This window comes from Aythya ferina (assembly GCF_964211825.1).
Source record: "Aythya ferina genome assembly, chromosome: 1".
NCBI classification, from domain to species: domain Eukaryota; kingdom Metazoa; phylum Chordata; class Aves; order Anseriformes; family Anatidae; genus Aythya; species Aythya ferina.
In genome coordinates, this window is record NC_140296.1 from 206,385,337 (window position 1) to 206,412,861 (window position 27,525).

The 27,525-nt window shown below is 67.7% G+C and overlaps 2 protein-coding genes across 3 annotated transcripts in view; one reads left to right on the top strand and one right to left on the bottom strand.

Moving 5' to 3' along the window:
- SND1 (staphylococcal nuclease and tudor domain containing 1) overlaps positions 1 to 27,525 on the bottom strand; it is a 280,994-nt gene that overhangs the window by 166,456 nt on the left and 87,013 nt on the right. Inside the window, exons 17-24 of one of the 2 annotated variants that reach the window (XM_084504489.1) lie at positions 10,269 to 10,457; positions 10,021 to 10,162; positions 9,273 to 9,396; positions 9,106 to 9,175; positions 8,828 to 8,941; positions 8,505 to 8,708; positions 7,273 to 7,317; positions 6,725 to 6,816 (exon numbers count right to left, since the gene is read on the bottom strand). In XM_084504489.1, coding sequence (XP_084360615.1) covers positions 6,751 to 6,816; positions 7,273 to 7,317; positions 8,505 to 8,708; positions 8,828 to 8,941; positions 9,106 to 9,175; positions 9,273 to 9,396; positions 10,021 to 10,162; positions 10,269 to 10,457 — 954 coding nt within the window. In that variant the 3' untranslated portion in view covers positions 6,725 to 6,750. Of the gene's footprint in view, positions 1 to 6,428; positions 6,817 to 7,272; positions 7,318 to 8,504; positions 8,709 to 8,827; positions 8,942 to 9,105; positions 9,176 to 9,272; positions 9,397 to 10,020; positions 10,163 to 10,268; positions 10,458 to 27,525 lie in introns of those variants that run through there. The other variant, XM_084504488.1, reaches the window with a different exon arrangement.
- On the top strand, positions 14,530 to 16,635 carry LRRC4 (leucine rich repeat containing 4). Its single transcript, XM_084506093.1, has one exon. The coding sequence runs from the start codon at positions 14,670 to 14,672 to the stop codon at positions 16,608 to 16,610; it is 1,941 nt and encodes a 646-aa protein (XP_084362219.1). The 5' UTR covers positions 14,530 to 14,669; the 3' UTR covers positions 16,611 to 16,635.

Below are 27,525 nucleotides of genomic sequence, written 5' to 3' on the forward strand. Positions count from 1 at the left end.
CCTGCAGAGCCACCCAGCCCCAGCACCCCAGGGTCCTGCCGCAGCCGCGTGTGGCAGCGGGCACGGGGACGCCTGGACCTGCGCACGCGCGAGCCCTGGGTGTGCAACGTGCCAGGCTGGGGGGGGGCAGGCAGGGTAAAGGGGGGGGCGCTGGCGGCACCCTGGGCACGGGGGGCATCGGGGACCAGAGAGAAATCCTGGGTCTGCTGCTGGTATCGGGGGCAGGGGACCCATGGGGACGTGGCACAGGGTGGGGGGGACACGGCACAGGATGATGGGGACACGGCACGGAGTGGTGGGGATGTGGCACAGGGTGACAGGGATGTGGCACAGGGTGACGGGGATGTGGCCGAGACACGATGGGGACACGGCACAGACCGGTGGGGACACGGCACAGAGTGACGGGGACACGGCACAACCCAGCAGGGACGTGGCACGCGCCAGGTGCCACATGGCATGGGACGGCGGGGACGCAGCGCGGACGGATGGAGACACGGCACGGGCTGGTGGGGATGTGGCAGAGGCATGATGGGGACACGGCACAGAGCGGTGGTGACATGGCACGGACCGGCAGGGACATGGCACAGAGCGGTGGTGACATGGCACAGAGTGGTAGGAACACGGCACAGAGCAGCAGGGACATGGCACAGAGTGGCAGGGACATGGCACAGACCGGCAGGGACATGGCACAGAGCGGTGGGGACATGGCACAGACGGGAGCCACAGGCCCAGGGCTGCAGGCAGGGTGGCTCCGGCTGCTCCTGTCGTGGCTTTGCCGGTGGCAGAGGCTGTGCCACACCTTCAGGCAGGGGCCGGGCTGGTGGCTGTCCCCAGATCACCTCCATCAGCCCCTCCGTCAGCTGCGTGCAGGGGCCGGGGGGCAGCTGGGGACCCCCCGGCGTCACCAACGCTGCTCCCAAAACCGTCCCCTTCTCCGCGGCGCAGGGCCTTGGGCTGAACGGGGCCGTCCGTGCGCCGTGGCCGTGGCCGTGGCCGTGGTCGTGGTCGTGGTGAGGCTGCCGACGAGCAGCGGGGCTGGCTGGTGGCTCCGTGCCCAGGGGTGGGGGTCTGGCAGCAATTTGGGGGGCGCTGGGGGGGTCGCAGTGCTCTGCAGACGCTCGCAGGTCCCTTGGGTGGCTCCTGGTGGTGCGGAGCACCGTCGAGGCGCTGCGGCACGGCAACGGCTCCGGTGCCACCGCGGGAGCTGCTGTGAGGGTGGGAAACCGGGGGGGCAGCCGGGGAAATGCTCCCGGAGTTGTGCGCGGTGTGTCCCGGTGTCACGCCGAAGCGGAGCTTGGTGTCCCCGTCCCCATGGTGCACGCCGTCGCCATCTCCACCGGCGTCACCACCGGCACCGGCGTCACCACCGGCACCGCCGTCACCTCCATTTCGGTGGCCAGCCCCAGCTCCGTGCCCGGCCCCGTCTCCGTTTCCATTCCACGGCCCCGTCCCCATCCCCGGTGAGCAGGGTGACAGAGGAAGGGGACGTTTCTCCAGGCGCTGTCCCCGTGGGGTCGGGGCAGGCGATGCTCCGGGTGCAGCCGCCGGAGCCGGTGCCAGCGTCCAGCGGGGCCGAGGCATCGCCACCTCCCTGCAGAGCGGGGCAGCCCGGGGGGGACACCGGGTTCCGGACCCCCTCTGCCCCGTGCCACACGCGGGGAGGTGACACCGCCACCCCCGGAGCTGTCACCCAAGGGCCAGGGGACCGAGTGGCCCATCCCCGGCTGGTGGCGGCGATGCCGGTGGCACCGAGGCGCTGCCGGGCCCTGCTTCACCGCCCTCCCTCCTCCCCGCGCTGCTGCCAGCCCTGCCCATCCCCGTGCCCATTCCTTGTCCCCGTCCCCGTGCCCGACTGCGCCGTGGCCCCGCGCTCTCACCTGCACCCATGGGTGTCGCAGCCTCGCTGCAGCAGCCGGGGCTCGGCCACCTTTGGGTCCCCTGTTGGGGACACGAGGGTGCCCTCGCCGCGCGCGGGCGGCCACAGGGGGATCCCCAGCCCTGCGGGGCGCATCCCGCACAGCCTCCCGGCCACCTCCTGTCCCCAAATCCATGGGGGGGGGGGGGGGGGGACACCCCAGGCACCCCCCTCGTCCCCCGCGGGGCTCCCACCCCGTGCGAGGGCGAGCGTGGCCGTGGCTGCGCCCGCGGTGCGCGCGGCAGAGACCTTTCTAGATCGCCAAGGACGGTGCCGGAGTACGGAGGCTCCCCCGGCACGGCACCGGCGCGGGGACAGGGCTGACGCCCCCCCCGAATGCACCCCCCTGCCCCCCCCCCCCCCCCAAAAAAAAATAAATTAAATTAAATTTAAAAAAAAATAAAAATTGGGGACCCCACGGCTCGGCCCTTCGGTCGCCTCCCCACCCATGGGTGCACGGAGACGGGTGCCCGCCGGGGGTGGAGGGGGCTGGGGTGGGGAACCAGCAGGGGGTGGGGGGCTTGGGGGGGGGCACATGGCACGGGGGGGGGCACGCATGGCACAGGGGGGTCTGTGGGGGCCCAGGGTGTTGCGGGGGGGCCATGGTGGGTGACACATGGAGCACGGTGGGGAGGGGGACATGGGTGCCCCCCCCTGCATGCGCAGGGCGCCGGAGGGTGGGAGGGGGGTGCAGGGGGGGCGCATGGGACCACAGGGTGCCGTGGGGGGGTCCTCGGGGTGCTGGGGGGGTTGGGGCTTGGGGGTCCTGGGGTTTGGGGGTCCCGGGGTGCGGTGCTGGGGGGTCTCGGGGTGCGGGGGGGGGGACGCTGGTGCTGGGGGGTCCCGCGGTGGTGGCGCGTGGGGGGTTTTGAGGGTTGGGGGTCCCGGGGGGGGGACGTGCATGGTGGGGAGGGGTTTGGGGGGGCAGGGTTTGCTGCATGGGGATCCTGGGTGGTGGTGCATGGCGGGGGGGGGGCGTGCATGGGGGTGGCGGGGTGTGGTGCGTGGGGGGGGTCGGGCTTGGGGGTCGTGGGGTGAGATGCCTGGGGGGGGGGGGGTGTGCTTGGGGACCCCAGGGTGCGGTTTGGGGAGGGGGGGCTGGGGGTCGCGGTGCGGGGTCCCAGGGTGAGAATGGGAATGGGGGGGGGGTCCGGGGAAGGAGGGGGGGGGGGGGCACAAAAGTGGGGGGGGGGGGGAGCCCCGGGGGCGGAGCAGGAGTGGGGTGGGGGTGGGGGTGGGGGGGGGACACCGGGGGATCCCGCAGCCCCCCCCCCCCCCCCCCCCGCCCCGCTCCTACCTGCGGCGCTGCCCGCTCGGTTCCGCTGCCGGAGGTTGGAGGGGGGGGGCGGAACATTGTGGGCGGGGGGGGGGGGGCGATGGATATGGGAGGGGGTGGGGGGGGGGGGTTCGGGGGGGGGGGCCCGGAGCGCGGCGCGGAGCCGGAGGAGCCCCGGCGGCGGCGCTGGCCCCGCATTGACGTCACTGCGCCACCAGGGTTCCCCTGGAAACACGCGAGAGCCAAAAATAGCGCGGGGGGGGGGGGCACCGGGGGGGGGTGGGGGGGTGGGAGAGCGGGGGGGGGTGGGGTGGGAGCAGTCCCGCCGCCCCCGCCGCTATTCTGGGAGCGGGGAGCTAAAAATAGAGCCCGGGCGCGGGGACACCGCGACACGGCCACGGGGGGGGGAGCGGGGACACGGGGGGGGCGTGGGGGCGTGGGGGGGGCATGGGGGCACGGGGGGGGCATGGGGACACCGGGACGCGACACGAGGAGGGGGGGGGGCACGGGGATACCGAGACATCGGGACATGGGCACGGGGGGGGCACTGGGACACGGGGGGGGGGCACGGGGACACCGGGACACGGGGACATCGGGGGGGGCACGGGGGGCATGGGGGGGGCACGGGGACACCGGGACACGGACATGGGGACACCGGGACACGGACATGGGGACACCGGGACACGGGGGGGGGCACGGGGACACCGGGACACGGGGACACGCGGACACGCGGGGACACCCGGACATGAGGACACGGAGAGGGGAGGACAGAGGGACACGGGGACAGGGGGACAGGGGGACACGGGGACACGGGGACACGGACACGGGGCTGGCCCCACGCGCACCGGGTCCCTGCCGGACGTGCCCAGCCCCGGCGCGCCCCGCCCACCCTGGCCACGCCCATCTGGCCACGCCCATGTGACCACGCCCATCATGGCCACGCCCACCCCGGCCACGCCCTGGCGGGACAAGGGACGGGGACACGGGGACACGGGGACACGGGGACACGGGGACACCGGCCTTACACGGGCACCGGGAGAGGGACTGGGATGAACTGGGACGGGGCTGTGCTGGAACTGGGTTGTACTGGGATGGGACTGAGCTGGAACTGGGATGTGGTGGGACTGGGATGGGGCTGTGCTGGAACTGGGTTGTACTGGGACTGGGATGTGGTGGGACTGGTCTGTACTGGGACGGGGCTGAGCTGGGATGTGGCTGTGGTGGTACTGGGGTGTGCTGGTACTGGGATGTACTGGGACGGGGTTGTGCTATACTGGGACTGGGCTGTGCTGGGACTGGGTTGTACCGGGATGGGACTGAGCTGGAACTGGGATGTGCTGGGATGGGTCCGTGCTGGGACTGGGCTGTACTGGGACTGGGCTGCACTGAGATGGGGCTGGACTGGGACGGGGCCGTGCTGGGATGGTGCCACGCTTGCACTGGTCTGTACTGGGACAGGGCTGTGCTGCGATGGGGCCGTGCTGGGACTGGTCTGTACTGGGACGGGGCTGTACTGGGACGGGGCTGTACTGGGATGGGGCTGTACTGGGACTGGGTTGTACCGGGAGGGGGCCGTACTGAGACTGGGCTGTACTGGGACTGGGCTGTACTGGGACTGGTCTGTACTGGGACGGGGCCGTGCCGTGCCGAGCCGTGCCGGGAGGTGTCGCCGTTTCTCTCCGTTCCAGCCGCTCCCGCTGCGACCAGTTCGGCCCAGTACAGCCCAGTACAGCCCAGTATAGCCCCAGCACACCCCAGTAGAGCCCCAGCACATCCCAGTAGTGCCCCAGTACATCCCAGTACACCCACCAACCCCCACCCCGGCCCCCTGCCACCCCCGGCAGGGTCACCCCGGGTGCGCTGGGGACCCCCCCGGCTGGTGGCACCGCGACCCCTGGGGGGGGGCAGGGGGCCCACTGTCCCCATGTCCCCATGTCCCCCCCCTTGTCCCCGTGCCCCCCCCGTTGTCCCCGTGTCCCCCCCGTCCTCATGTCCCCCCCCCACGTGTCCCATGGAGCCACCGCACCTGGGAAGGGCCCTGCCCCCCCCCATTGACCCCCCCCCCCCATTTCTGGTGACACCGCGGTGACACCCGAACCCCCCGAGGCCCCCCCGGTTGTGCCCCCCCCCCAATTAATGACACGAGTCCTCAGCAGCCCCCCCAGTTTGCTGCAGCAGGGTCAGTGCACACAGAGACTGGGGGCACTGGGGGGCACTGGGGGGAACTGGGGGGGCACTGGGGGGAACTGGGAGGCACTGGGGGGCACTGGGGGGACACTGGGGGGAACTGGGGGGAACTGGGGGGACACTGTGGGGGCACTGGGGTGCACTGGGGGGAACTGGGGGGCACTGGGGGGACACTGGGGGGAACTGGGGGGGCACTGGGGGGAACTGGGAGGCACTGGGGGGACACTGGGGGGAACTGGGGGGCACTGGGGGGGCACTGGGGTGCACTGGGGGGAACTGGGGGGACACTGGGGGGGCACTGGGGGGAACTGGGGGGAACTGGGGGAAACTGGGGGGACACTGGGGGGAACTGGGGGGCACTGGGGGGACACTGGAGGGCACTGGGAGGCACTGGGGGGGCACTGGGGGGCACTGGGGGGAACTGGGGGGCACTGGGGGGGCACTGGGGGGCACTGGGGGAAACTGGGGGGAACTGGGGGGACACTGGGGAGAACTGGGGGGCACTGGGGGGCACTGGGGGGCACTGGGGGGCTGCTGCCTGCACTGGGGGGACACTGGGGGGGCACTGGGGGGAACTGGGGGGCACTGGGAGGCACTGGGGGGAACTGGGGGGCACTGGGGGGAACTGGGGGGAACTGGGGGGACACTGGGGGGAACTGGGGGGAACTGGGGGGGCTCCCAGCAGCAGCAGGGGGGTGCTCAGGGCTGGGACCCCCACCTGGGGGTGCTGGGGGGGGGGGGGGGGGGGGCCGAGGCTGAGCTCCAGGGATAGAGCCTGGGTTTGGGGGGGGGTCCAGGGGCTGGGACCCGAGTTTGGGGTCCCCAATTTGGGGTCCGGGGGTGGGGGCCCAAATTTGGGACATGGGTTTTGGGGGGGGGGGGGCGCTTTTTGGGACCCGAGGGCTGCAGGATCTTCCCCCCCCCAACCCCCCGGACCCCCCTCGTTGCCCCCCCCCACTCCACCCAGGACCCCCCTTTTCCTCCTCCCCCACCTCCCCCCCCCCAGGACCCCCCCCCCCCCAAAAAAAAAAAACAGAGCCCCCCCCCCACGACGCTCGGCTACATTTATTGGGCCTCCAAAGCTTTAAATACAGGCCAGGGCCGCGGTGGCGGGGAGGGGGGGGGGGACACAGACAGGGGACAAATTTGGGGGGGGGGGGACACAGGGTGGGGGGGGGCGCATCAGCTGTCAGGCACAGGAGGGCAGGGGGACGGAGCCCCCCCCCGCACCGGGCATGGAGCCGTGACCCCCCCCTCCTTCAAAGGGGCCCGGAGGGGGGTCGGAGGGGATTGGGGGGGGGGGGTGGGGGGGGGATACATGATGGGGGGGGGGTCAGGGTGTCGGTGGGGGGGGGGGCATCGTCCGTGTCCCTCAGCGGCTGTAGCCGAATTCGTCTGCGTCGTCAGCGCGGAAGTCCCCGTAGCGCCACAGGTTGAGCTGCAAGGGAGGGGGCACAATATTTGGGGGGGGGGGGGCAGTTGGTGGGGAGGGGGGGGGGCACAGCCGGCATCTGGCCTTGGTGAGGGGGGGTCATGAAGTAGGTGCCCGGTGATGGGGAGGGGGGGGCTGTGGGTGGTAGAGGACGCCCACAGCCCCCCCCAGGTGGGGGGGGGGGCACAACTAGAGGGTGATTTTGGAGGTGGGGGGGGCACATTCAGCACCTCCCCTTTGGGGGGGCACATCCAGCACCTCCCCTTTGGGGGGGGCACATCCAGCATCACCCCTTGGAGAGGGGGGGGCACACACACCTCCAGCATCTTCCCCCAGAGATGGGGGCACCGCACCCACCCCCCCCCGCTGATACAGGGGCTGCAGCCGCCCCCCCCCAGGACCCATAGGGGACGGGTGCCCCCCCCCCACACCCCAACGACCACCCCCGCGCCCCCCACTCACCCGTGCGCTCTTGGCCGTCTCCTGCGCGTTCAGGTACTCGGTGATCTGCAGGGGGGGGGCACGGCCACGGGGTGAGCCCCCTGCCCCTGGGGGGGGGGCTGTGCAAGCAGGGACCCCCCCCACACTGCCCGGAACCCCCCACCCACCGCCCCCCTGTGCCACCTGGACCCTGGGGGTGGGGTGGGGTGAAGAAGGGGGTGCCCCCCCCGCCATGGGGTAGGGACTTGGGACCCTGGGGGTGGCTGGGCCCCCCCCTTTTTGGTGCCTGGGGACGCTGTCCCCCCCCCTCGGGGATGGACGCAGCGCCACGGGAGGTGGGCGCCCATCGCCGAGCACCCGGCCCCCTCCCCACAGGGCGGCCCCCACCTCCTGGTGACACCTAGTGCCCGGTGTCACCTCCCCGGTCCCCAACCCAGTGCCACCTTCCCAGTTCCCTGCCCGGTGCCACCTCCATGGTCCCACTCCTGGTGTCACCTCCCTGGTCCCCCTCCCAGTGCCACTTCCCTGGTCCCCCATCCTGGTGCCACCTTCCCGGTGCCACCTCCCCAGTTCCCCTCCCGGTGCCACTTCTCCAGTCCCCCTCTTGGTGCCACCTCCCCAGTCCCCTGCCTGGTGCCACATCCCCGGTCCCCCTCCCGGTGCCACCTCCCCAGTCGCCCTCCTGGTGCCACCTTCCCAGTTCCCCTGCCCAGTGCCACCTCCCTGGTCCCCCTCCCAGTGCCACCTCCCCAGTTCCCCTCCAAGTGCCATTTCTCCAGTCCCCCTCCCAGTGCCACCTCCCTGGTCCCCCTCCTGGTCCCCCTCCCAGTGCCACCTCCACAGTCCTCCTCTTGGTGCCACCTCCCCAGTCTCCTGCCCAGTGCCACTTCTCCAGTCCCCCTCTTGGTGCCACCTCCCCGGTTCCCTTCCCAGTGCCACCTTCCCAGTCCCCCTCCCAGTGCCACTTCTCTGGTCACCCCCTTGGTGCCACCTGCCAGGTGCCCCCTCCCAGCGCCACCTCCCTGGTTCTCCCTCCCCAGTCCCCTGCCCAGTGCCACCTCCACAGTCCTCCTCTTGGTGCCACCTCCCCAGTCCCCTGCCCAGTTCCACCTCCCTGGTCACCCTCCCAGTGCCAACTCCCCAGTTCCCTTCCCAGTTCCAGCTCCCCGGTCCCCCTCCCAGTGCCACCTCCCCGGTCCCCAATCCCAGCGCCACCTCCCCGGCGCCCCCCCCCACGACCCGCCGCCACCTACCACTTTCTGGAACTGCTTCTCCTTGCGCACCTCCACCATCACCAGCCCCTCCTTGACCAGCCCCAGCCCCACGTCGCTCTTGGAGTCGGCGAACTGGAGGGTGACGTGGGGACAGCCGGGCCCCAGGTGCTCCACGTTGAGCAGGCACTGCGTGTTCTGGATGTCCCGCACCACGCTGTCCACCGCGTCCGCCCGCGCGTCGTCCTGCCGGGGAGGGGGGCAGCGTGGGCGCCCGCCCCCCGACTTGGAGCTGTGCCCACCCCCTTGTCCTCATCCCGCCACCCTACACACCCCAAATTCCCCCCCCCTCCCCCCCTGCTTACGTCCTGGGGCACCTGGATGAAGGCGAATTTGTACTCGGTGGCCTGCGCGGGCAGCACGCGGGTGCTGAAGGCGGGGGGCAGCGCGCCCAGGCGGGTGGAGGGCAGGGTCTCCTTCTGCGGGGGGGGTGGGAAAAAAAAGAAAAAAAAAAAAAAAAAAAAAAAGGTTGGGGGGCACCCAAGGGCTCCCCGAAGCCCTTATCCTCGGGGCTGAAGGGGGACACGCCTGGAGGTGGTGGTGGGGGGGGGTCCCATCCGGCGCCCCCACCCCGCGCACTCACATTGCCGTAGTCGATGTAGAAGATGTGCACCTTGGCGGGCGACTCCACCCTCTCCACCCGGGCACGGTACCTGCAAAGGGAACGAGAGGGGGGCACGAGGAGTGTTGGGGGGGGCGTGGGGGGGGTCGCCCCTTTCACAGGGGGCGCGGGGGGAGCGGGACCCTCACCATTCTCCGTCGACGAATTTGGCGATGCAGAAGTCGCCGCGGCGCGGGACGTAGGAGCCCTCCACGGGGGGGTGGCTGGCCACCTCGGCGCGCATGTTCTCCATCAGCTTCTCCAGCTGGGCACCTGCGGGGGGGTCGGGTGCGCGGGTGACACACGTGGCACCCCCCCCAGTGAAGGACGGGGGCACCCAGGGGCTGCTCGAGTCCCACCCGGGGCTGGGGGTGCGAGTTTGGGGCTGCTCGCCAAAACCCAGCGTCCTCAGCCCGATGACACGAAGCCACCCACCGTGGGGACAGGGGCTGGGGACACCGTGGTGGCCAGCACCGCCACGCTGAGACCCTGCTGCCAACCACGAGATGTGCAGAGCTGGGCTATGGGGTGCTGGCACCGGTGCCACCCCCCTGGGCACCCTGGGGACACGGGGACGAGGGTGCCCCACGCCGTGCCAGGCAGGGGGTGCAGCACCGTGCCCTGTCCCTGTCCCCAACCACCCGTCCTGCTGGAGGTGCTGCCCTCATGGGGACCTCATTGGGGGTTCGGGGACACCAGGCAGCGAGTGCCCCACGCCACAGCTCGCTTTTTAAATTTCAGCAGCCTTTTTTTTAATGAAAGCAGTTCTTTTTAAAGAAAGCAGCCACCTTCAGCTGCAGGTGGGGGCGAGCAGCGGGTCGCCACACAGGGAGGGGGCACGGAGCAGCGACCCCAGCCCCACGGCGACCCCCCCCCTCCTCCCCGCCACCCCCTTACCTGTCTCCACGTCCTGCACGTAGAAGTGCAGGTCGTCCGTGATCTCCGTGACGAAGACGGGCTTGTAGTTGGCCGTGCGCTCCTTCTCCTCCAGCACCGGCACCACCTCCTCCACCGGCGTCTCCTCGTAGTGGGACCACACCTGGGGGCAGGGGGACGGCGCTGGGGCGGGCACACATCCCACGGCCACCAAGGTGGGTCCCTGGGGGGCTTTGGGGCCGGGGCGGTGGCCCAAGGGGGCCGCTCACCTTCTCCTTCCTCTGCTTGGCAGCCTCCTCGGCGGCCAGCAGCGCCTTGGAGTAGGGGCTGCGCTCGGCGGTGAAGTGCACCTTGGAGAGCGCGTGCTCCACCAGGGCCACCGACAGGTTGACGCCCTCGATGTGCAGCCAGCCGATGAAGTTCCCCGCCTTGTCCATGCTCTCCACCTCCACTTCCACCTGGGGGGCAGCGGGGGGGGGTGGGAATCAGCGTGGCCTGGCTGGTGGGGAGGGTCCGGCACGGCACCGCCGTGCGCCGCAGCCCAGCCCTTGCCACCAGGCTGAGCGGCTGCTCAGGGGTGAGGCAGGGGGGGAGTGGGGAGGGGGACACCCCCAGGACGTGTGGGGTCTCTGGGACCCAGGCCTGATACTATAACCAGGCTGCCCAGTGCCCTCCCAGTGCTGCCGGGGGCTCTCCCAGTGCTCCCACTGCCAGCCCAGTGCTGCCTCGTGCTCTGCCTGCTCCCCGGTGCCCTCCCAGTGCTCCCAGTGCCACTGCAATGCTGCCCCAGTGCTCTTGCAGCGCCCTCCCAGTGCTCTCCCAGTCCTGCCCAGTGCCCTCCCAGTGCTCCCAGTGTTGTGATAGCGCTACCCAGTGTTCCCCCAGTACTCTCCCAGTAGTGCCATGCGGCAAGGAGCACGAACACCACCCCGTGCACCCTTGCGCACCCCATGCACCTTGCACACCCCACGTACCCCATGCACACCCTGTGCACCCTAACACACCTTGTAATCCCTGCACACCTTATAAACACCTTATAAACACCTTATAAACACCTTATAAACCCTGCACCACGCACACCCCGTGCACCCCACGCACCCTCACCCCCTGTGCACCGCCAGCAGCACGCTGCTGCGTGGCCCTGAGTGTGGCTGGGAGCAGGCACGAGCTGTCCCCTGCTCTGCCCCGCGTCCCTTCCCTGCCTCTCGTGTCCTGGGCCAGGTCCCGTGCCCAAATTCACCGCCTGGGCCGCGAGGAGCTGGCTGCACACTGTGGGAGCAGAGCATCCCTTCGGTGCTCCACGTGGCTGGGTGCAGGTGCTGTGGGTGCTGCAGGCACTATGGGTGCTGCAAGCACTGTGGGTGCTGCAGGCACTGCAGGTGCTACGGGTGCTGCAGGTGCCATGGGTACTGCAGGCGCTGCGCTCCCCGCGTGTCGAGCAGGGCCCCGAAATTCAGTGGCCTCGCGGAGTGGAGGTTGTGCTTCTGACCTGGAGGCACTCTGCAGTGGTTTCTGAAGCACCTGACATGGTTCCCAGCACCGCCACACACCCAAATTTTGAACGGTGCCCGGCTGGAGCTCGCGTGCACGCACCAGCAAAGCGCACCCAGCCGCGGTGCCCGGCAGCTCCGACCAGGCTGAGCCCAGCGCCCGCACCCCGAGCAGGGACGAGCTCTCCCTGGCTGTTCCCTCTGGCCCTGGGTGCCCAGAGTGGCCCCGGCCTCTGCTCCATCGCCACGAGCTTTGGCCTCTGCCTCCTCCTGCAATCGATCCCTCGCCGGGGCCGAGCATGGCTTGGCTCACAGCGAGCTTGCCCGGCACCCAGCACCCGCCTTGTGGCTCCGGGTCCGGCCCTGGGGAGGGCTGGGGCTGCCCCCCCGGCATCTGGGGACGGACGGCACAGCCAAAAAGCACCAGGGCACAGCACCATTGCCTCTCCCCGGGGTGCACAGAAGGAGCCGGGTGGGCCCCTATGGCTTCAGAGGTGCTGATTTAATTACCCCACCATGGCCCTCTGCTTTGCTGATCATATTTGGCACCCCCCAGGAGCCGTTCTCCCATCCTGGAGCTCATGGGGGGGTTTTATAACCTCGCCCCACGCTCAGCGCAGCCTCGCAGCTCCCACCCCTCCTGCCTCGCCCCCCCGTGCACGAGGGGTGCACGAGGATGCTGCCCCTGCAAATTTTTGGGACCCAAAAATTGCCTGTTGGTGCCGAGGAGGCACCACGCACCCACTGTGTGCCGGGTCTCAGCCCCCAGCCTGGGTACTGAGGGGGCACAGGGGTGGGGGCCATGCTGAGCCATGTCCCCCCCCCAGCCGCTGTCACCTTACAGCTGCTCTGTGCCACCTCTGTCTGTCTGTCCATCCATCCATCTGTCTGTCCTCAGAACTAGGGGGGGGGGGTCAGGGGGGGGGTGAAGGTCGAGGGGGTGCAGGTGGGGGGGTGAAGGGGAGGGGGTGCAAGGAGGGGAGGGGCTGAGCCCCCCCTGTCCCCATCCCCATCGCAGTCACCTCCCCGGGGGCTGCTCCGCTGTGCCCCCTGCCCCGAGGGGGGACACACAACACAGGGGGAGGCCAGGAGAAGGAGGAGGAGGAGGAGGAGAAGGGGAGGAAGGGGAAGGAAGGCGAGCACCGCACCGAGCCCAGCTGCGGGGCTGGGGGTGGTGGCGGGGATCCGGGTTTGGGGACCGGAGAAGGGGGGTGTGCGGCTGCCGGGGGGGGGGCACCGGGGAGGGGGGGGGGCTGTCCACGTCGTAGCTCAGCATCACGCCCGTGCCCGGCCGCCGTGCGTCAGCGATCGGGGCGCGCTGCCGCTGAAGGACAAAAGGATGCGCGGGGCCTCCCGCCGCGCCCCCCCGCTCCCCCCTCCCCAAATCCCCGCACCGAGGACCCCTCACAACCGGCACCGCTCCGCGCCTCCCCCCGCGCTCCGCACCGCACCGCGCGCCCTGCCCGGGGGCTGCTGAAACCTCAGCCGGGTCCCGCGTCTGTGTGTCCCCCCCACCTCTCCAAACCACCCCCCCCTTTCCACCGCCCCCGCCGAGCCCCGCGGGGAGCGCCCGGCCCCGGCTGCGCCGCTTTGCGCCGCGCTGCGCCCCCCTGCGCGCTGCGCCCCCTGCGCGCTGCGCCCCTTGCGCGCTGCGCCCCCTGCGCGCTGCGCCCCTTGCGCTGCGCCCCTCCGCGCCCCTGCGCGCTGCCGTGCGCGCGGCTGCGCGCTGCGGGGCTCGGCTCCGCTCCCGGCCGCCGCCTGCCGCCCCCCGGCCGCGACCGCCCGGTGCTGCCGCCCCGCCGCCCGGTCACCTCCGCTCTCACCGCCGCCGCCGGCTCCTCTCCTTCTCCATCTTCCAGCCAGCTCGCCGCTTTTCCCCGACTCCGTCCTCGTGTTTTGCTTTTTTTTTTTTTTTTTTTTTTCCTCTCCCCTTCATTTTTTTTTTCCCCTCTTCGCGTTTCCCATTTCTCCATTTTCCGTCTTCATTTCTCCAGTTTCCATTTCCTTTTTTTTTTTTCCATTTCCATTTTTTTCCATTTCTTCCATCTCTCATTTTCCATCTCTCATTTTTCCATTTCCATTTTTCCATTTCCCGTTTCTCCATTCCCATTTTCTCCATTTCCATTTTCTCCATTTCCCATTCTTCCACCTTTTCCACCTCCCATTTCCATTTTATCCCTTCCCCATTCCCCCCTCTCCCCCTTCTCTCTCCTCTCCTCCATTCCCCGTCCCCATTCCCGGTTTATTTTTTTTTTTCCCCCATTTTTCAATTTTCTATTTTTAAATTTCCTCTCTACGTCTCCTCCTCCCACCCCCCCCCCCCCCAGCCCCTTTCCTTCCTTTTTTTTTTTTTTTTTTTTAAATTTTTTCCTTCCCCCCCTCTCTCTGCCCGGCCGGGGGGGGGGGCTCCTTACGGGAGGGGGGGTGGGGGGGGGGGGGCCGCCATGCGGCGGCGGGCGGGCGGCGGGCGGCGGAGCGCGGCGCGGGCGGCGGGGCTGGCGGCGGTGGCGGTGGTGGTGGGGGGCTGCCGGGCCCCCGCCTAAGCCGGGCCCCCGCCTCCCCGCGCCCCGCGCCGCAGCCGCCAGGAGCCATTTTGTGGGTTCCCCCCCCCCCCCCCCCTCTTTTCCTTTTTCCTTTTTTTATTTTTTTAATTTTTTTTTCCTGGGGCCGGCCCCCCCCCCCCCCCCCCCACCTCCCCGCCTCCCAGCTACCCCCCCCCCCCCCACACCCCCTCCCCCTTTGCTCGGCACCGAGCGGCCCGGAGCAGCCCCTGCCCCCAGGTAGGTACGGCTGGGGAGCGGGGCTCGGCTGAGGGGGGGGCTGCTCCTTCCTCCCCCCCCCACCACCCCGGCACCTTTTTTCTTTTTTCTTTTTTTTTTTTTTTTCCTTTTCTTTTTTCTCCCCCCCCCTTTCCCTTCTTCCCCCTGCATTCTCCCTATTTCATCCTCCCTCGATTCGAGCCCCCCCCTTTCCTTATCTCTCTCTGCGCCCCCCCCCCCCCCCCCCACCCACCCAAGGCCCCCTGCCCCTCCGGCGAGCCTTCAAGCGCCGCGTCCGAGAGCCGGGAGCGTCCTTCTCGGCTCCGGGGCGCAGCGGAGGGAAGGGGGGGGGTGGCCCCGAGCCAATTCTCCTTTCCGCGCCGCCATCCCGGACGATGGTGAATGATGAACGTGCCACACCATGAAGCTCTTGCGGCAGGTACCTGGGCACCACACCTGGAGCGCGTCCCTGTTCGCCTGCCTGACCGTCCACGCCTGGACCCTCTGCGCCGCCGCCGCCGCCGCCGCCTCGCCCGCCGCCCCGAGCTGCCCCGCCGCCTGCTCCTGCAGTAACCAGCTGGGGAAGGTGGTCTGCACGCGCCGCGGGCTGGCCCAGGTGCCCCCGGGCATCCCCTCCAACACCCGGTACCTCAACCTGATGGAGAACAACATCCAGCTGATCCAGGCGGACACCTTCCGCCACCTGCACCACCTGGAGGTCCTGCAGCTGGGCAGGAACGCCATCCGGCAGATCGAGGTGGGCGCCTTCAACGGGCTGGCCAGCCTCAACACCCTGGAGCTCTTCGACAACTGGCTGACCGTCATCCCCAGCGGGGCCTTCGAGTACCTGTCCAAGCTGCGGGAGCTGTGGCTGAGGAACAACCCCATCGAGAGCATCCCCTCGTACGCCTTCAACCGGGTGCCCTCCCTCATGCGCCTGGACCTGGGCGAGCTGAAGAAGCTGGAGTACATCTCCGAGGGGGCTTTCGAGGGCCTGTACAACCTCAAGTACCTCAACCTGGGGATGTGCAACATCAAGGACATGCCCAACCTCACGCCCCTGGTGGGGCTGGAGGAGCTGGAGATGTCGGGGAACAACTTCCCCGAGATCAAGCCGGGCTCCTTCCACGGGCTCAAGTCGCTCAAAAAGCTCTGGATTATGAACTCGCAGATCAGCCTGATCGAGCGCAACGCCTTCGACGACCTCACGGCGCTGGTGGAGCTCAACCTGGCCCACAACAACCTCTCCTCCCTGCCCCACGACCTCTTCGCCCCGCTGCGCTACCTGGTGGAGCTGCACCTGCACCACAACCCCTGGGACTGCGACTGCGACATCCTCTGGCTGTCCTGGTGGCTGCGCGAGTACATCCCCACCAACTCCACCTGCTGCGGGCGCTGCCACGCGCCCCTGCACATGCGGGGCAGGTTCCTGGTGGAGGTGGACCAGACCTCCTTCCAGTGCTCGGCGCCCTTCATCATGGACGCCCCGATGGACCTCAACATCTCCGAGGGGCGGGTGGCCGAGCTCAAGTGCCGGACTCCTTCCATGTCCTCCGTTCGGTGGTTGCTGCCGAACGGGACGGTGCTGAGCCACGCGTCCAGCCACCCGCGCATCTCCGTCCTCAACGACGGCACCCTCAACTTCTCCCACGTGCTGCTGACGGACACCGGCCTCTACACCTGCATGGTGACCAACGTGGCGGGGAACTCCAACGCCTCGGCCTACCTCAACGTCAGCACGGCCGAGCTCAACACCTCCAACTACAGCTTCTTCACCACCGTCACGGTGGAGACCACGGAGATCTCCCCCGAGGACGTCTCCCCCAAGTTCACCAAGCCCGTGCCCACCACCTCCACGGGCTACCAGCCGGCCTACACCACCACCACCACCGTCCTGGTGCAGACCACGCGGACGCCCAAGCAGGTGGCCGTGCCCACCGCCGACGCCGGCGACAAGATGCAGACCAGCCTGGACGAGGTGATGAAGACCACCAAGATCATCATCGGCTGCTTCGTGGCCGTGACCCTCCTGGCCGCCGCCATGCTCATCGTCTTCTACAAGCTCCGCAAGCGGCACCAGCAGCGCAGCACCGTGACGGCCGCCCGGACGGTGGAGATCATCCAGGTGGACGAGGACATCCCGGCGGCGGCGGCGGCCCCCGCCGGCGTCTCAGGTGAGGGGGCGGTCGTGCTGCCCGCCGTTCATGACCACATTAACTACAACACCTACAAAGCCGCGCACGGGGCCCACTGGACAGAGAACAGCCTGGGGAACTCGCTGCACCCCCCCGTAACCACCCTCTCTGAACCCTATATCATTCAGACCCACACCAAGGAGAAAGTGCAGGAAACTCAGATATGACTTCTATTTTGGGTTCTTTTTTTTTTTTTTTCTCATTTTTCTTTTTTTTTTTTTTTCCCAGAAATTACAAATGCAATAGAATGCACAAAAAAAAAACAGAACAAAAAAAAAAAAATGAAAAAAAAAAAAAAAAAAGAGACAGTAACTTTTGTACAGAGCGGGGGAGAGACTTTTTTTTTTTCTTGTACATGCTTATATATTAAATCTATGGGCTGATAAGAGGAGCAGATTATATTGAAATTAAAAAAAAAAACAAAAAACGAAAAAAAAAAAAAAAAAAAAAAGGAAAATGAAAACGAAAAACACGCAGAGAAACTATTTTCTAACTCGTAAGTTCTATTTAAGAGAGGCGAGAGGACGTCCGTGCCTGCCCGGGCGCGAGGAGGAGGAGGAGGAGGAGGAGGATGAGGAGGGCGGGCGACGCCGCGGGCAGGATGCGGCCGGACCCCGCGGCACCGCGGCCACCGGGGCCGGGCGAGCGGCCGGCGGAGCCGTGCCAAAACCTTCCACATGCAATAAGAAAAAAAAAAAAAAAAATAGGATTTTTTGCTCTTTTTTTTAAAATTTTTTTTCCTTTTTTTTTTTTTTTTTTTTTTTTTTTTTTTGGGGGGGGGGTGGGTGTAGATTGTGGCGGGGAGGGGATATCTGCAATGTATTAATGCAAAAAAAAAAAAACAAAAAATATGGGGAGGGGGGGGAAAGCGGGGGCCGGCATCGAGGGGGGGGGGCTCAGAGTGGGTGCGCCCCCCCCCACCCCAGCGCCCCCCTCCCACTGCAGCACCCCTGCAGCGCGGCGGCCCCAGCACAGGGCTACGGCTCCCCCCCCGGGGAGCCCCGACCCGTGATTGTAGCCCCCCGCCCGCTGCGGCTCGCGGTCCCGGGGTGCGTCTCCTTTATTATTATTTTTTTTGGGGGGGGGGTGGTTGATTTTTCCCCACCCCCCCCTTCCCCGGGCTGAGCCCCAGGCGTGTTTTCTGGGCTGGGGGAGATGGGGGGGGGGGGGGGAAGGATGGGACACCCCCCCCCCCCCCCTCCCCAGCCCACCCCGAGGGATGCTCGTGGAAAGGGGGACGAGGGGGGGGGACCAAGGGCTTGTGGGACCCTGCCCCACATTGGGGGGGGGGCTGAGGGGGGGGGCACAAAGCCCCAGCGCTCTGCCCACCGATGGGGGCGCAGCTGGGGGGGGGGGCAGCACATGGGGGCCCAATGTTGGGGCTGCCCCCCCCCAATTGGGGAGGTGCAGGGTGGGAGGGGGCGGTGCCCCCCCCCCCCCCCATTCCGACACCCCCCCCCCTCCCCGGCGTGGCTTTAATTTAGCTTTAAGGACCGAGCGGTGGGATTTCGGCGACTCCCGAAATCGTGTGTAGTGGGATGGGGGGGGTGGGGGGGTGATGATGTGGTGGTGGGGGGGGGGGGTCTGGATGGAGAGGGGGGGGGTCTGGGGGGGGGGGGGGGCAGGCGGACCCGAAGTTATATATATCGCTATATCGCTATATCGACTCCCAGCGACCTGACTGTAAACTCGGAGCGAGCAAACCAACGGCAGCAGCACCAACAGCAGGAAAAAACACAAAAAAACACAAAAAAAAAAAAAACACAAAAAAAAAAAAAAAACAAGTGTATTTTTGTATTTTAATAAATATTGTTCAAAATTTTCAACGCGCTGTCCCTCACGGGTTAACTGGCCCCGCGGGGGCCGCCCTGCGTGTGTCCCCCCCCCCTCGCCGCGCCGAGCAGAGCCTGAAAGGTTTTTTTTTTTTCTGTGGCCGCTTTTTGTCTGCCCGGCAGCAAAAAGCCTCCAAAAATCGGGATGCTGGGGTTGGGGGGGGGGGGGGGGGAAAGAGGGGGAGGAGGTCAGGAGGAAAATGGAAGGAGAGCGGCGGCGAGGGGGGAGCGCGGAACCGTGGGGGGGGGGTGGGCGCGTGGTGGGGGGCACCGCTTGCACACGCGTGTGCACGAGGCCAGGGACCCCCCCTTACACCCCGATCCTGCCAGGATCGGTGTGTGGTGTGTCCGTCCCCCCCCCCCCCCAAAAAAATATGCCAAAATATGCTGGATTCGCCATTTAGCGCCGGGGGAGGATGGTGATGAATCACCGGCCGTGCCGTGGTGCTCGGGCGCTGGGATGGGGGCGCGGGACCCCCGGAGCCCCCCCCCAGCAGCGCCATGCGCTGCCTGAGCCCCCCCATCACCTACCCGAGCCCCCCGTGCCGTGCCCACCCCGGGAGCCACCGCCGCTGTTGCCGGATGCGGCGGTGGAGATTTTTGGGCTTTTTGGGGTGTTTTTGGTGTTTTTTTTTATTTTTTTTGCGGTGGGATTTTGGTGCCGCTGCGCTCTGCTTGCTCTCCAAGCCCGGCGTCTCTCCACCACCGGCTCTCTTGGCCCCCCCCAGGCCCAGTTCTGGCCTGGTCCCAGTAGCACCGCGGTGCTGGGCCCTTCCTCCCGCCCCGCTCCCCTCCTCATCCTCCTCGCACAGCGCCCCGCCAGAGCCGCTCCCGGCGGCAGACACGGGCTGCCGTGACGTATGGAGTTTATTTAAGCACTTAGCTTTAATTTTAGCCCGAAATTAGAATAGCAAAGTAAATAATCTGGCTGCTGCTGCTGCTGCGAGAGGTGCCCGGAGGGAGCGTGCGCGGCGGGGAGAGCGCAGGGCGCGGGGCTGGGACCCGGGGGGCTACGAGCTCTGGAACGGGTGGGCTGCGGTGTCCTGGGGGCGAGGGGCTGCGGTGGGATGGGATGGAGCCGGGGGGGTCGTGGTGGGGTGGGCTGGGATGGGATGGATGGGGGGTGAGGGGATGGAGGGGCTGCGATGCGGTGAGATGGAGGAGTTGCAGTGCGATGGGATGGAGAGGGTGGGATGGGGCGGGATGGGATGGGACTGGGATTGGGATGGGATGGAGGGGGTGTGAGGGGATGGAGAGGTTGGGATGGGATTGGGATTGGGATTGGGATTGGGACAGGCTGGAGGGGCGCTGATGGGATGGAGAGGTTGGATGGAGAGGTTGTAGTGTGATAGGATGGAGGGGATGCGTTGGGATGGGATGGAGAGGTTGTGATGGGATGGGATGGGATGCGATGGGGTGGGATGGGATGCGATGGGATCTGATGGATCCGATGGGATCTGATGGGATGCAGTGGGATGGGAGGGAGCATTTGCAGTGTGGTCGGAGCAAGGAACCTGTGGAGGGGCCGTGTTGTGACCAGATCACTGTGGTGTGACCGGGGGGGGCTCGATGCGATGCCAGGGGCTGCATGGCCATCAGCGGGGGCCGATTGAGCTTGGGGGGGGGGGGGATTGCCATGGGATCGGGTGGGCTGCAGCGTGATGGGGCAGTGCCAAGAGGGGATGCAGCGCGATGGGTGCAAGGGGTCGCAGCGTGCTTGGGTCGTTGCAATGTGCTCGGGTGGTCCCGGGGTGCGCTCGGGTGGTCCCGATGTGCTCGGGTGGTCCCGGGGTGCTCGGGTGTTTGCAGTGTGCCCGGGGAGGTGCAGGGCAGTTTGGGCACCCGGGTGCCCCTGCGCTGCAGCCGCTCCTTCCCCAGGGCTCACAAACTTTGCTGCCTGACCCCCCCTGACTGAGGACAGGGGTCAGAGGGACGGGGACGGGATGGACAGGGACAGACAGACAGACACCGGGCCCTGCAGCTGAGGGCGGGGGCGGGGGGGGGATATTCGCAGCCAGCCCTGTGCGAGCGCCTTCGTCACCGGCTTCCCAGAGACATGCAAGGAGCGGAGCGACAGGAATATAAAAGCCTTTCATTGGCGGCGGTGCCGGGCGCGGGCTGCCCCCCCCCCTGCACACGCCATCCACCCACTGCCCCCCGCCCCTCCCCAGCCTTTTGGGGACGGGAGATGCTGGTGAGATTTTGCCGAGAGCCGGCTCGGACGGCACGGGCACGGCCAGCACCGGGGCTTGGGGCCACCACCGGCCCCACGGAGCCCCACAGCCACCCCATAGAGCCCCCCACCCCCGGGGGTCCGTTAGGAAAACGCCCCAGAGCCGAGCGGGGGCCCTGGGGAACGTGTGCGGCGGCTGCAGCATCCCGTGATTAAAAACCTCGCGGCTTGTTAAGGATAATTTCTATGGCAACGCTCCCCATCGGGGCCCGGCCGCTATTGTCTCCGCACGTGCACGTGCGAGCGGGTGCTGGCAGAGGGGGCTCCAGGGTGGCCCCGTCCCGCAGGGTCCCCGAAGGTCCCCGCGCCCGCCCCGGGGCTGTCGGGGTCGGGGACGGAGCCCAGGCACCTCCTGCCGGGGCCTTTCCCTCGCCGCCCGCGCACCGCCGCGGTCAGGGCTCCGTAATTAGCTGCCGTGCCTCGGAAAAGGCAAATATTTACTAAATCCGAATCTGCACTTTCAGGAAAAAAGCAAATGTCACAGCAGCCGCCCAGAAAACCCCGCCGGCAGCGCCGGGGCGGACGCTCCTCCGGGGCACTGCGTGCACTGGGACACGCTGGGAGGCACTGGGAGGCGCTGGGACGCACTGGGTCGCTCCCTACCACCCTGCCGCAGCGGGGCAGCTCCCTCGTGGGCAGCGTCCCCGTGCTCGAGCCGAGGTTCCCGAGCGGGGCAAGGACAGCACCGAGGCCGCGGGGCCGTGCTCCGCGGTGCCCGTGGCGGTGTCACCGTCCCGGGGGGCATCCCCACGGGCGCAGGGAGCCGGCACCGAAGCCGGGGGCTGTGCCGGCTGTGTGGGCTCGGCGGCACAGCCCGACGCCGCGGGGCTCGCGGTAATTATTCTTATTGCTGCGGATATTTTTGGCTCCGTTGCTGCAGATGTTTTCGCAGCTCCGCGGGTTTTGCAGCGTGCGGCAGCGCAGCCCGGGCAGGCGCTGGCGGTTCAGCCCGGCGGGGCTGCGATGCCTCTCGCCGGGGGCCGCCAGGAGCCGCGGCCAGGGGCGCACGGGGATGGGCAGGCCGGCGATTTGAGGCTCGATTCATCAGAGCAGAACAAAAAGCGCCTTGTGCTGCCCGCCCGAGGAGCGCTGCGGACGGGGCCGCTTGCCATTACGCACGGACGGGGAGCCGGGAAGCGCCCGGGTGCCAAAAAAACCGCGTGGGAGGGCGACAACCCCTCGCCTCCCCCCGATTTAAGAGGGTCGCCAAGGGGGTGCCCACGCCGTGCTCGCGTGGCGTGGGGACGCCGCGGTCCCCGTGTGGGTGGCTGCAGCACGTGGGGCTCCCGGTGCTGGCGGGTCGCGTCCCCCCCCGGCGTGTCTGCGGGGTGAAACCCGAGCACGAAGCCGCGGGCGTGCGTCCCCCCCGGGAGCGTGGCGAGCTGCTGGGGGCCGCTGTCAGCCCGAACGTGATCCCAGCCAAAATTAGCCGGCACGCGGCTCGTCACCGGCCGCTCGCTTCACCTGGCTGTGAGTCAGCAGCCGGCTGCAGACAGGCTTTTAAAAATATCCCCAAATATCCCCGCAGCCTCCCGGCAGGCAGCGGGCACGGGCAAGGGAGCGGGGGCTGCCCCCGGCCCTGCTGCTTTTGGGGTTTCTGTGCCGGCCCTGTGCCGCCAGCTGCCTTTTGGTGACAGGGGCTTTGCCGAGGTCTCGCTCTTCCCGCGGGTGAAACGTCGGGAGGGATGGAAATCAAAGTGGCACAGCGCTTGCCTCAGAGCAAAGGGGCCGAGCTCGGGCTGGGGGGAGCGCGGTGCTGGCGGCGTGGCCGGTGGGGCTCTGGGACCCTGCCCCCAAATTCTGGGGGCTCGCCCTGGGTGCGCAGCCGGTGCAGGACCCCCCTCGCTGCCCCTGTCCCCGAGCACGCTGCAAAGCCTGGGGGGCTCAGCCCCACACTCCACTCACGCTCCCCCAAAATCCGTCACGCATCCCACGACCTCGATGGTGCCAAGTGCTGCAGCTCCCCGTGTGCCCCACGGTGCTGGGATGCAGCCAGGGCCAGGAATCGGCACCCAAATTATCTTTTTTTTGTTTCTTTGACTCCTCTCACACCACACCGAGCCCCCTCTCCGTGCTGGTGGGGGACACCACAGCCGTGTCCCACCGGCAGCGCCCCGTTGGCTGCGCCCCTCGCCCTGCGCCTCAGGCAGCGCCCGAGGTCCCTCCGAGCCTTGGGTAGGGTGGCACAAATTTGTCGTCCTGGATGGGAGGAGATTGGGTTGTGGAGAGGTTTGGGAGCTCCAGGCATGTGTGCACAGGCTGCGGTGTGCCCTGCATGGGAGCCAGCCCCATGCTCTGCAGCCCCCAGCGCATGGGGACGAGGACAGGGATGGGGTTGGGGACAGGGATGGGGTCAGGGACTTTGAAGGGGACGGGCACTGTCCCTCGAGCCGTGAGGGCAGAGGCAGCACGGTGCCGTGGAGAGGCGGAGAGGGGACGGTGGCTCTTGGAGTGCTCCTGGGAGCAGGAGGCAGCCGAGGAGCACGGTGCCTGCGGAACCCGGCTCCTGACGGCACCGGGTCAGCCCACAAAAACCCCAGCCCTGTGCTGGCCCGGGAAGGACAGCAGGACACGGAGAGATTCAAAGCAGCCTGAAGCGAGAAGGCGAGACACATCCCAGCGCCACCGGCCCCGCAGCACTGCTGCTGCTGCCCTCCTCCCATCCCTGCCCACTGGGGGAAACTGAGGCACTGAGCACCCTTCTACACCACATTGAGCATCAGTGGGGACAGCCCAGGGGGCACAGCCCCAAGAGGGGACAGCCCCGGGGGGGCTCAGCACCCTCTTTCCCCTCCCCAGCCGCTCAGCACCACCACGCAGGGCTCGGCACCGGGTGACGTTGCCGTTTTGGTGGCTTTTTTCCCCCCCCCGAGCCTGAGCTGCAGACTGCGGCAAACTCTTTTTTTTTTTGAAGGGGGAGAGGATTTTATGTGCTCCTTTCCCCCCCCCCCCCCCCAAGTAATTACAACTGCAGCACGGGCTGCTGCTGGGCCCATTTGCATAAACAGTTTAGCAACTGTGCTGCCTCGAAATGGTGCCGCTACCCCGGCTGCTTTGCATAATGCGCCGCTTCCCCGACCTCATCCTGCCCTAATTGGCCTAATTGGCCTGACGAGCCGGGACCTCCCGAACCGGGTCAGCCCCGGGGTCACGCTGAACCCTGCCCGCGCCGTGCGTCCCCGACCCCGGTGGGGTGGATAAACGCTGCCCCCCCCTTGCAGGAGGGACACACGCGGTGCTTCGTGCGCCTGCAGCTCCCCCGGCTCCGCCACCACCCTGCCACGTCCCCGGCACCGTCCCTGCCTCCGCGTGGCCACCGTGCCACCGCCACGTGCCGGCTCCGTGGGGCGGGCGGCGCCGGTGCCCCCGCGTCGCGCCGGCGAAGCCCAGCGGGACCCCGGGGACGGACGGTGCCGTACGGCCGCAAACAGTCGGCACCTTGGGAGAAGCCGGCAGCCTCTCCGACGTAATTAAAGCCGGCACCTTGTCAAATCGAGGCTGCTCGCTCGCACGACATGAGCACGAGGGGGAAGAGGTGGGACGGGGCCCCGGGAGCCTTCCCGGCGCTGCCGCTCCTGCTCGGTGCCCGCCGCCACGGTGAGACCGCGGCCGTGCTGCCACAGAAGGGATGGGGTAAATAAAGGGCCGGGGGCATTTGGGGCAGCACGAAGCCTTGCTGGGGCACGAGCAGCTTTGGGGTGTGGGGTTGGACCCCAGATGTAGGGGAGGCTGCAAGGAAACCCTGCTGCAGGGGCGCAGCTGTGGCTGAGAGTGATAACAGGAGGGATAACGAGAGGGGTAATGAGAGGGATAACGAGAAGGTTGATGAACCTGCGCAGCCCCATCCCTCCTGGCCACCCCTCCCCGGGGGATTCACGGGGCTGTGCCCCTCTCCGTGCCCCCCAGCCCCACGGGGATGTGAGCCCACGCTGCTGGCAGCCCTGCCAGGGGCACGCAGCGCCCGCGTGGCACCGGCACGCTCGGCCCCGCAGCTTCCCTGCTCGCCAAAGCGGCTTTTGGGCAGCCAGCTGAGCGCTCAGCAGAATCGCTCCTTCCCATTACGGCAGGAGGAACGCATTCGAGGGGAGAGAATTACACCTCGGCCAGAGGAAATTTTTGCCTACAGATTAAACGCCTCGCTCCCTTTGGCTGGAGGCTGAGCCTGAGCCGAGCGCGGCCGCAGCCTGGGTGGGCGCACGGGGGCTGCTCGGTTGCTGCCCCCGGCCGGGGCTCGGTGCAGGGGGGGGGGGGGCTCCGGCAGCGCTGCCCCCTCCCAGCTCCGCGGGGAGCTGCGGCCTCGCGCTGCTGCGGCAAACTGCTGACACATCAGCCGAAACCTCTAATTAAAACCATAATGATAAAGGAAAAATGTGGGCTACGAGGCAATCAATAACGGAACAAAACGCGCTCCTGCAAGGGCTTGTTTCCTCGGACGCAGGGCCCCGAGGGGCTTCGCAGAGCCGTGATCTGGATGCGAGCTGTGAACCCTCACAGCGGGATCGTCAGCCTCAAACCCATCCTCCCTGCCCAGCCCTGCGTGGGGGGGACACGAAGGGGACGCCCAGAGCGCCGGGGGACACAGGGCCTGGCACTGCCCATCCATTTTCTCTCCACCACATTAATCAACCGCAGGAGAAGCCACACGGCTGCGATCATCTTGGTTGTTGGACTCCAACAACAACAGCGAAGGTTGGCTCCATCCCCACGGGGGGGCTGGCGATGGGGAGGGCCCCCAAAATCCAGCACCCACAGGGGGTCCGTGCCCAGCACCGCCGGGTGCTGTTTGCTACCCGGGCGATGTGCCCGCGGTGCGGTGAGGGAACGGCCGCGCCGTCCGGCGTAATGGGTCGTGTTAGGAGCCCGAGAGGTGCCCGCAGGGAGCAGTATTGGTAACAGCACGCCGTAATTCCCGGATTTATCCCAGCCAGGCTGGCTGAGCTGGGCTGTCTCGGCGGAGCCGTGCTCATGCTGAAGCTGAGCGCCGTGCCCGGGGTGCTCGTGGCACCCAAGCGCGCCAACGCCGGCTGCCGGTGTGCTCCAGGAGCCTGCGGCGCTGCCAGCGGTCACTTCCCTGCCGGGCCCTGCTCCAACTCGCCAGAATCAGGGGAAAAAGCTGCTAAAAATGTGCTGGCACCGGAGCCCCAGCAGTACGGGCTTCCTGCCTGGCGGCATGGCACGGCGCGGTGCGGCACAGCGTGGCACGGCATAACTTGGCACGGCACAGCGTGGCACAGCATGGCACGTGCCTCCCCAGCTTCCCACCCTCTGCTCTCCCAGCCAGCGTGACACCTGCGTGTCCCCAGGGGGGGGACACGACACCTGCGTGTCCCCAGGGGACACACGACACCTGCGTGGCCACCAGGCGCGGGGGACATGGTGCGGACACCATGAGCAGGGGACATCGGCCTCCAGCCCAGCACAGCGAGGCGCAAAGCCTTCCTGCCCCCCGACCTCGTCCCTTCCCAGATACAGCGTCACCATCCTGTCCCCATCCATGTCCTCATCCTCATCCCCATCCCCATCCTGTCCCCATCCATGTCCCCGTCCCCATCGCCATCCTGTCCCCATCCACGTTCCCATGCCCATCACCATCCTGTCCCCATCCAAATCCTTGTCCCCATCCTATCCCCATCCTCGTCCCCATCCTATCCCCATCCCCATCCCATCCCCATCCCCATCCCCATCTTACCCCCATCCCCATCCCATCCCCATCCCTGCGTGGCCAAAGGTCTCTCCTCTTGCTTTAAGCCCCAGCGCCTCCGATGCACGAACGAAGGAGAAGGGGAGGCGAGGCAAAAAAAAAAAAAAAGGGGGAAAAATAAAAAAAAAATAAAAGAGCTGCTTTCTGCTCAGCTCCTGGAGGACTTGAGCATTTAGCAAAAGAGTTTAAAAGCTTGCTGACCTGGCACGCTTGAGGAGCTGAGATTACGGAGAGAAAACCTTTCAAGCGCCCGAGGTGCCGGGGGAGGCGGGGGAGGCCGGCGAGCGTGGCGCTGGCGCTGCTGCCTGGGGGGGGGGGGACGAGCGGCCCCCAGTGAAGACCACGGAGCCGACCCCACTCCCAAATCACTGCCCCACCAGCAGGAACTGGGTGCTGGAACACCGAGCACCCCGTGGGGACTGGGAGGTTGGGGACCCCTGGCCGCGGTTTTGGCAGCGGCGGGGTTTGGTGGTGGTGGGGGTCCGGCAGCATGCCCCCCCCCGGCTTCCCTGTGACACCTCCACCTGTCAGCTATGCTGTGTGGCCCCACGGTGCTGACAGAGCCAGCGGTGGGTGGATGGATGGACGGACAGATGGACGGGGTGATGGGACCCCCAAATACATCGCCGCGCCGGAGGCAAGCGGCGGAGGCGCAACGGGGATGGCACCGACCTCTGCGCCCCGGGGAGGGGGCTGTCACCCTGCCCCCGTGCCCCACAGAGGGGGCTGTCACCCTGTCCCCACGTCCCATGGGGAGCTGCCACGATTCAAGAGCCCCTGAGGACAACTGGGACACGGCAAAGTCCGAGCCCAGGCGGGCACCGAAGCCCGAGGATGGGGCAGCAGCACCCAGGGGGACACGGGGACACGGGGACGTGCCGGTGGGGGCTGCCGTCTCCCAGGCAGGCCGCCCACCCTGCCGCCAGCCCCCCTGCATCTCCGCAGCTCCATACCCCCAGGGAATTGTTTTTATTAAGCCGCCCTGCTCGGGCTCCTCGCTGGCAGGAAGGATTAACGCCACCGCAGCCTCTCCGCTGCTGTGCGCTCGGGTTTCCTGCTGCAAACGCGCCCCTGGGATTGTCCCCAAGAGCTGTGGGGCTGCAGGAAAAGCTGCAGGAGCCCCGGGTACGGTGCCACCGGGGTCTGTGGGGATGTGGTGCTGGGCACGAGCCGAGGAGCTGGAGCCGGGTCCGTGGGGCTGGGAGGCAGGAACCACGAGGGCACCGAGGAGGGGACTCCCCTGTCCCTGTCCTGGGGCTGGTGGCAGCTCTGCCTGCTTGCAGGGTGTTGGGAACACGGCCCTGGGCACCCCACGG

Bases quoted from the DNA above. Each gene is read 5' to 3' on its own strand.
- LRRC4 (XM_084506093.1), top strand. From the start codon at position 14,670: ATGAAGCTCTTGCGGCAGGTACCTGGGCACCACACCTGGAGCGCGTCC.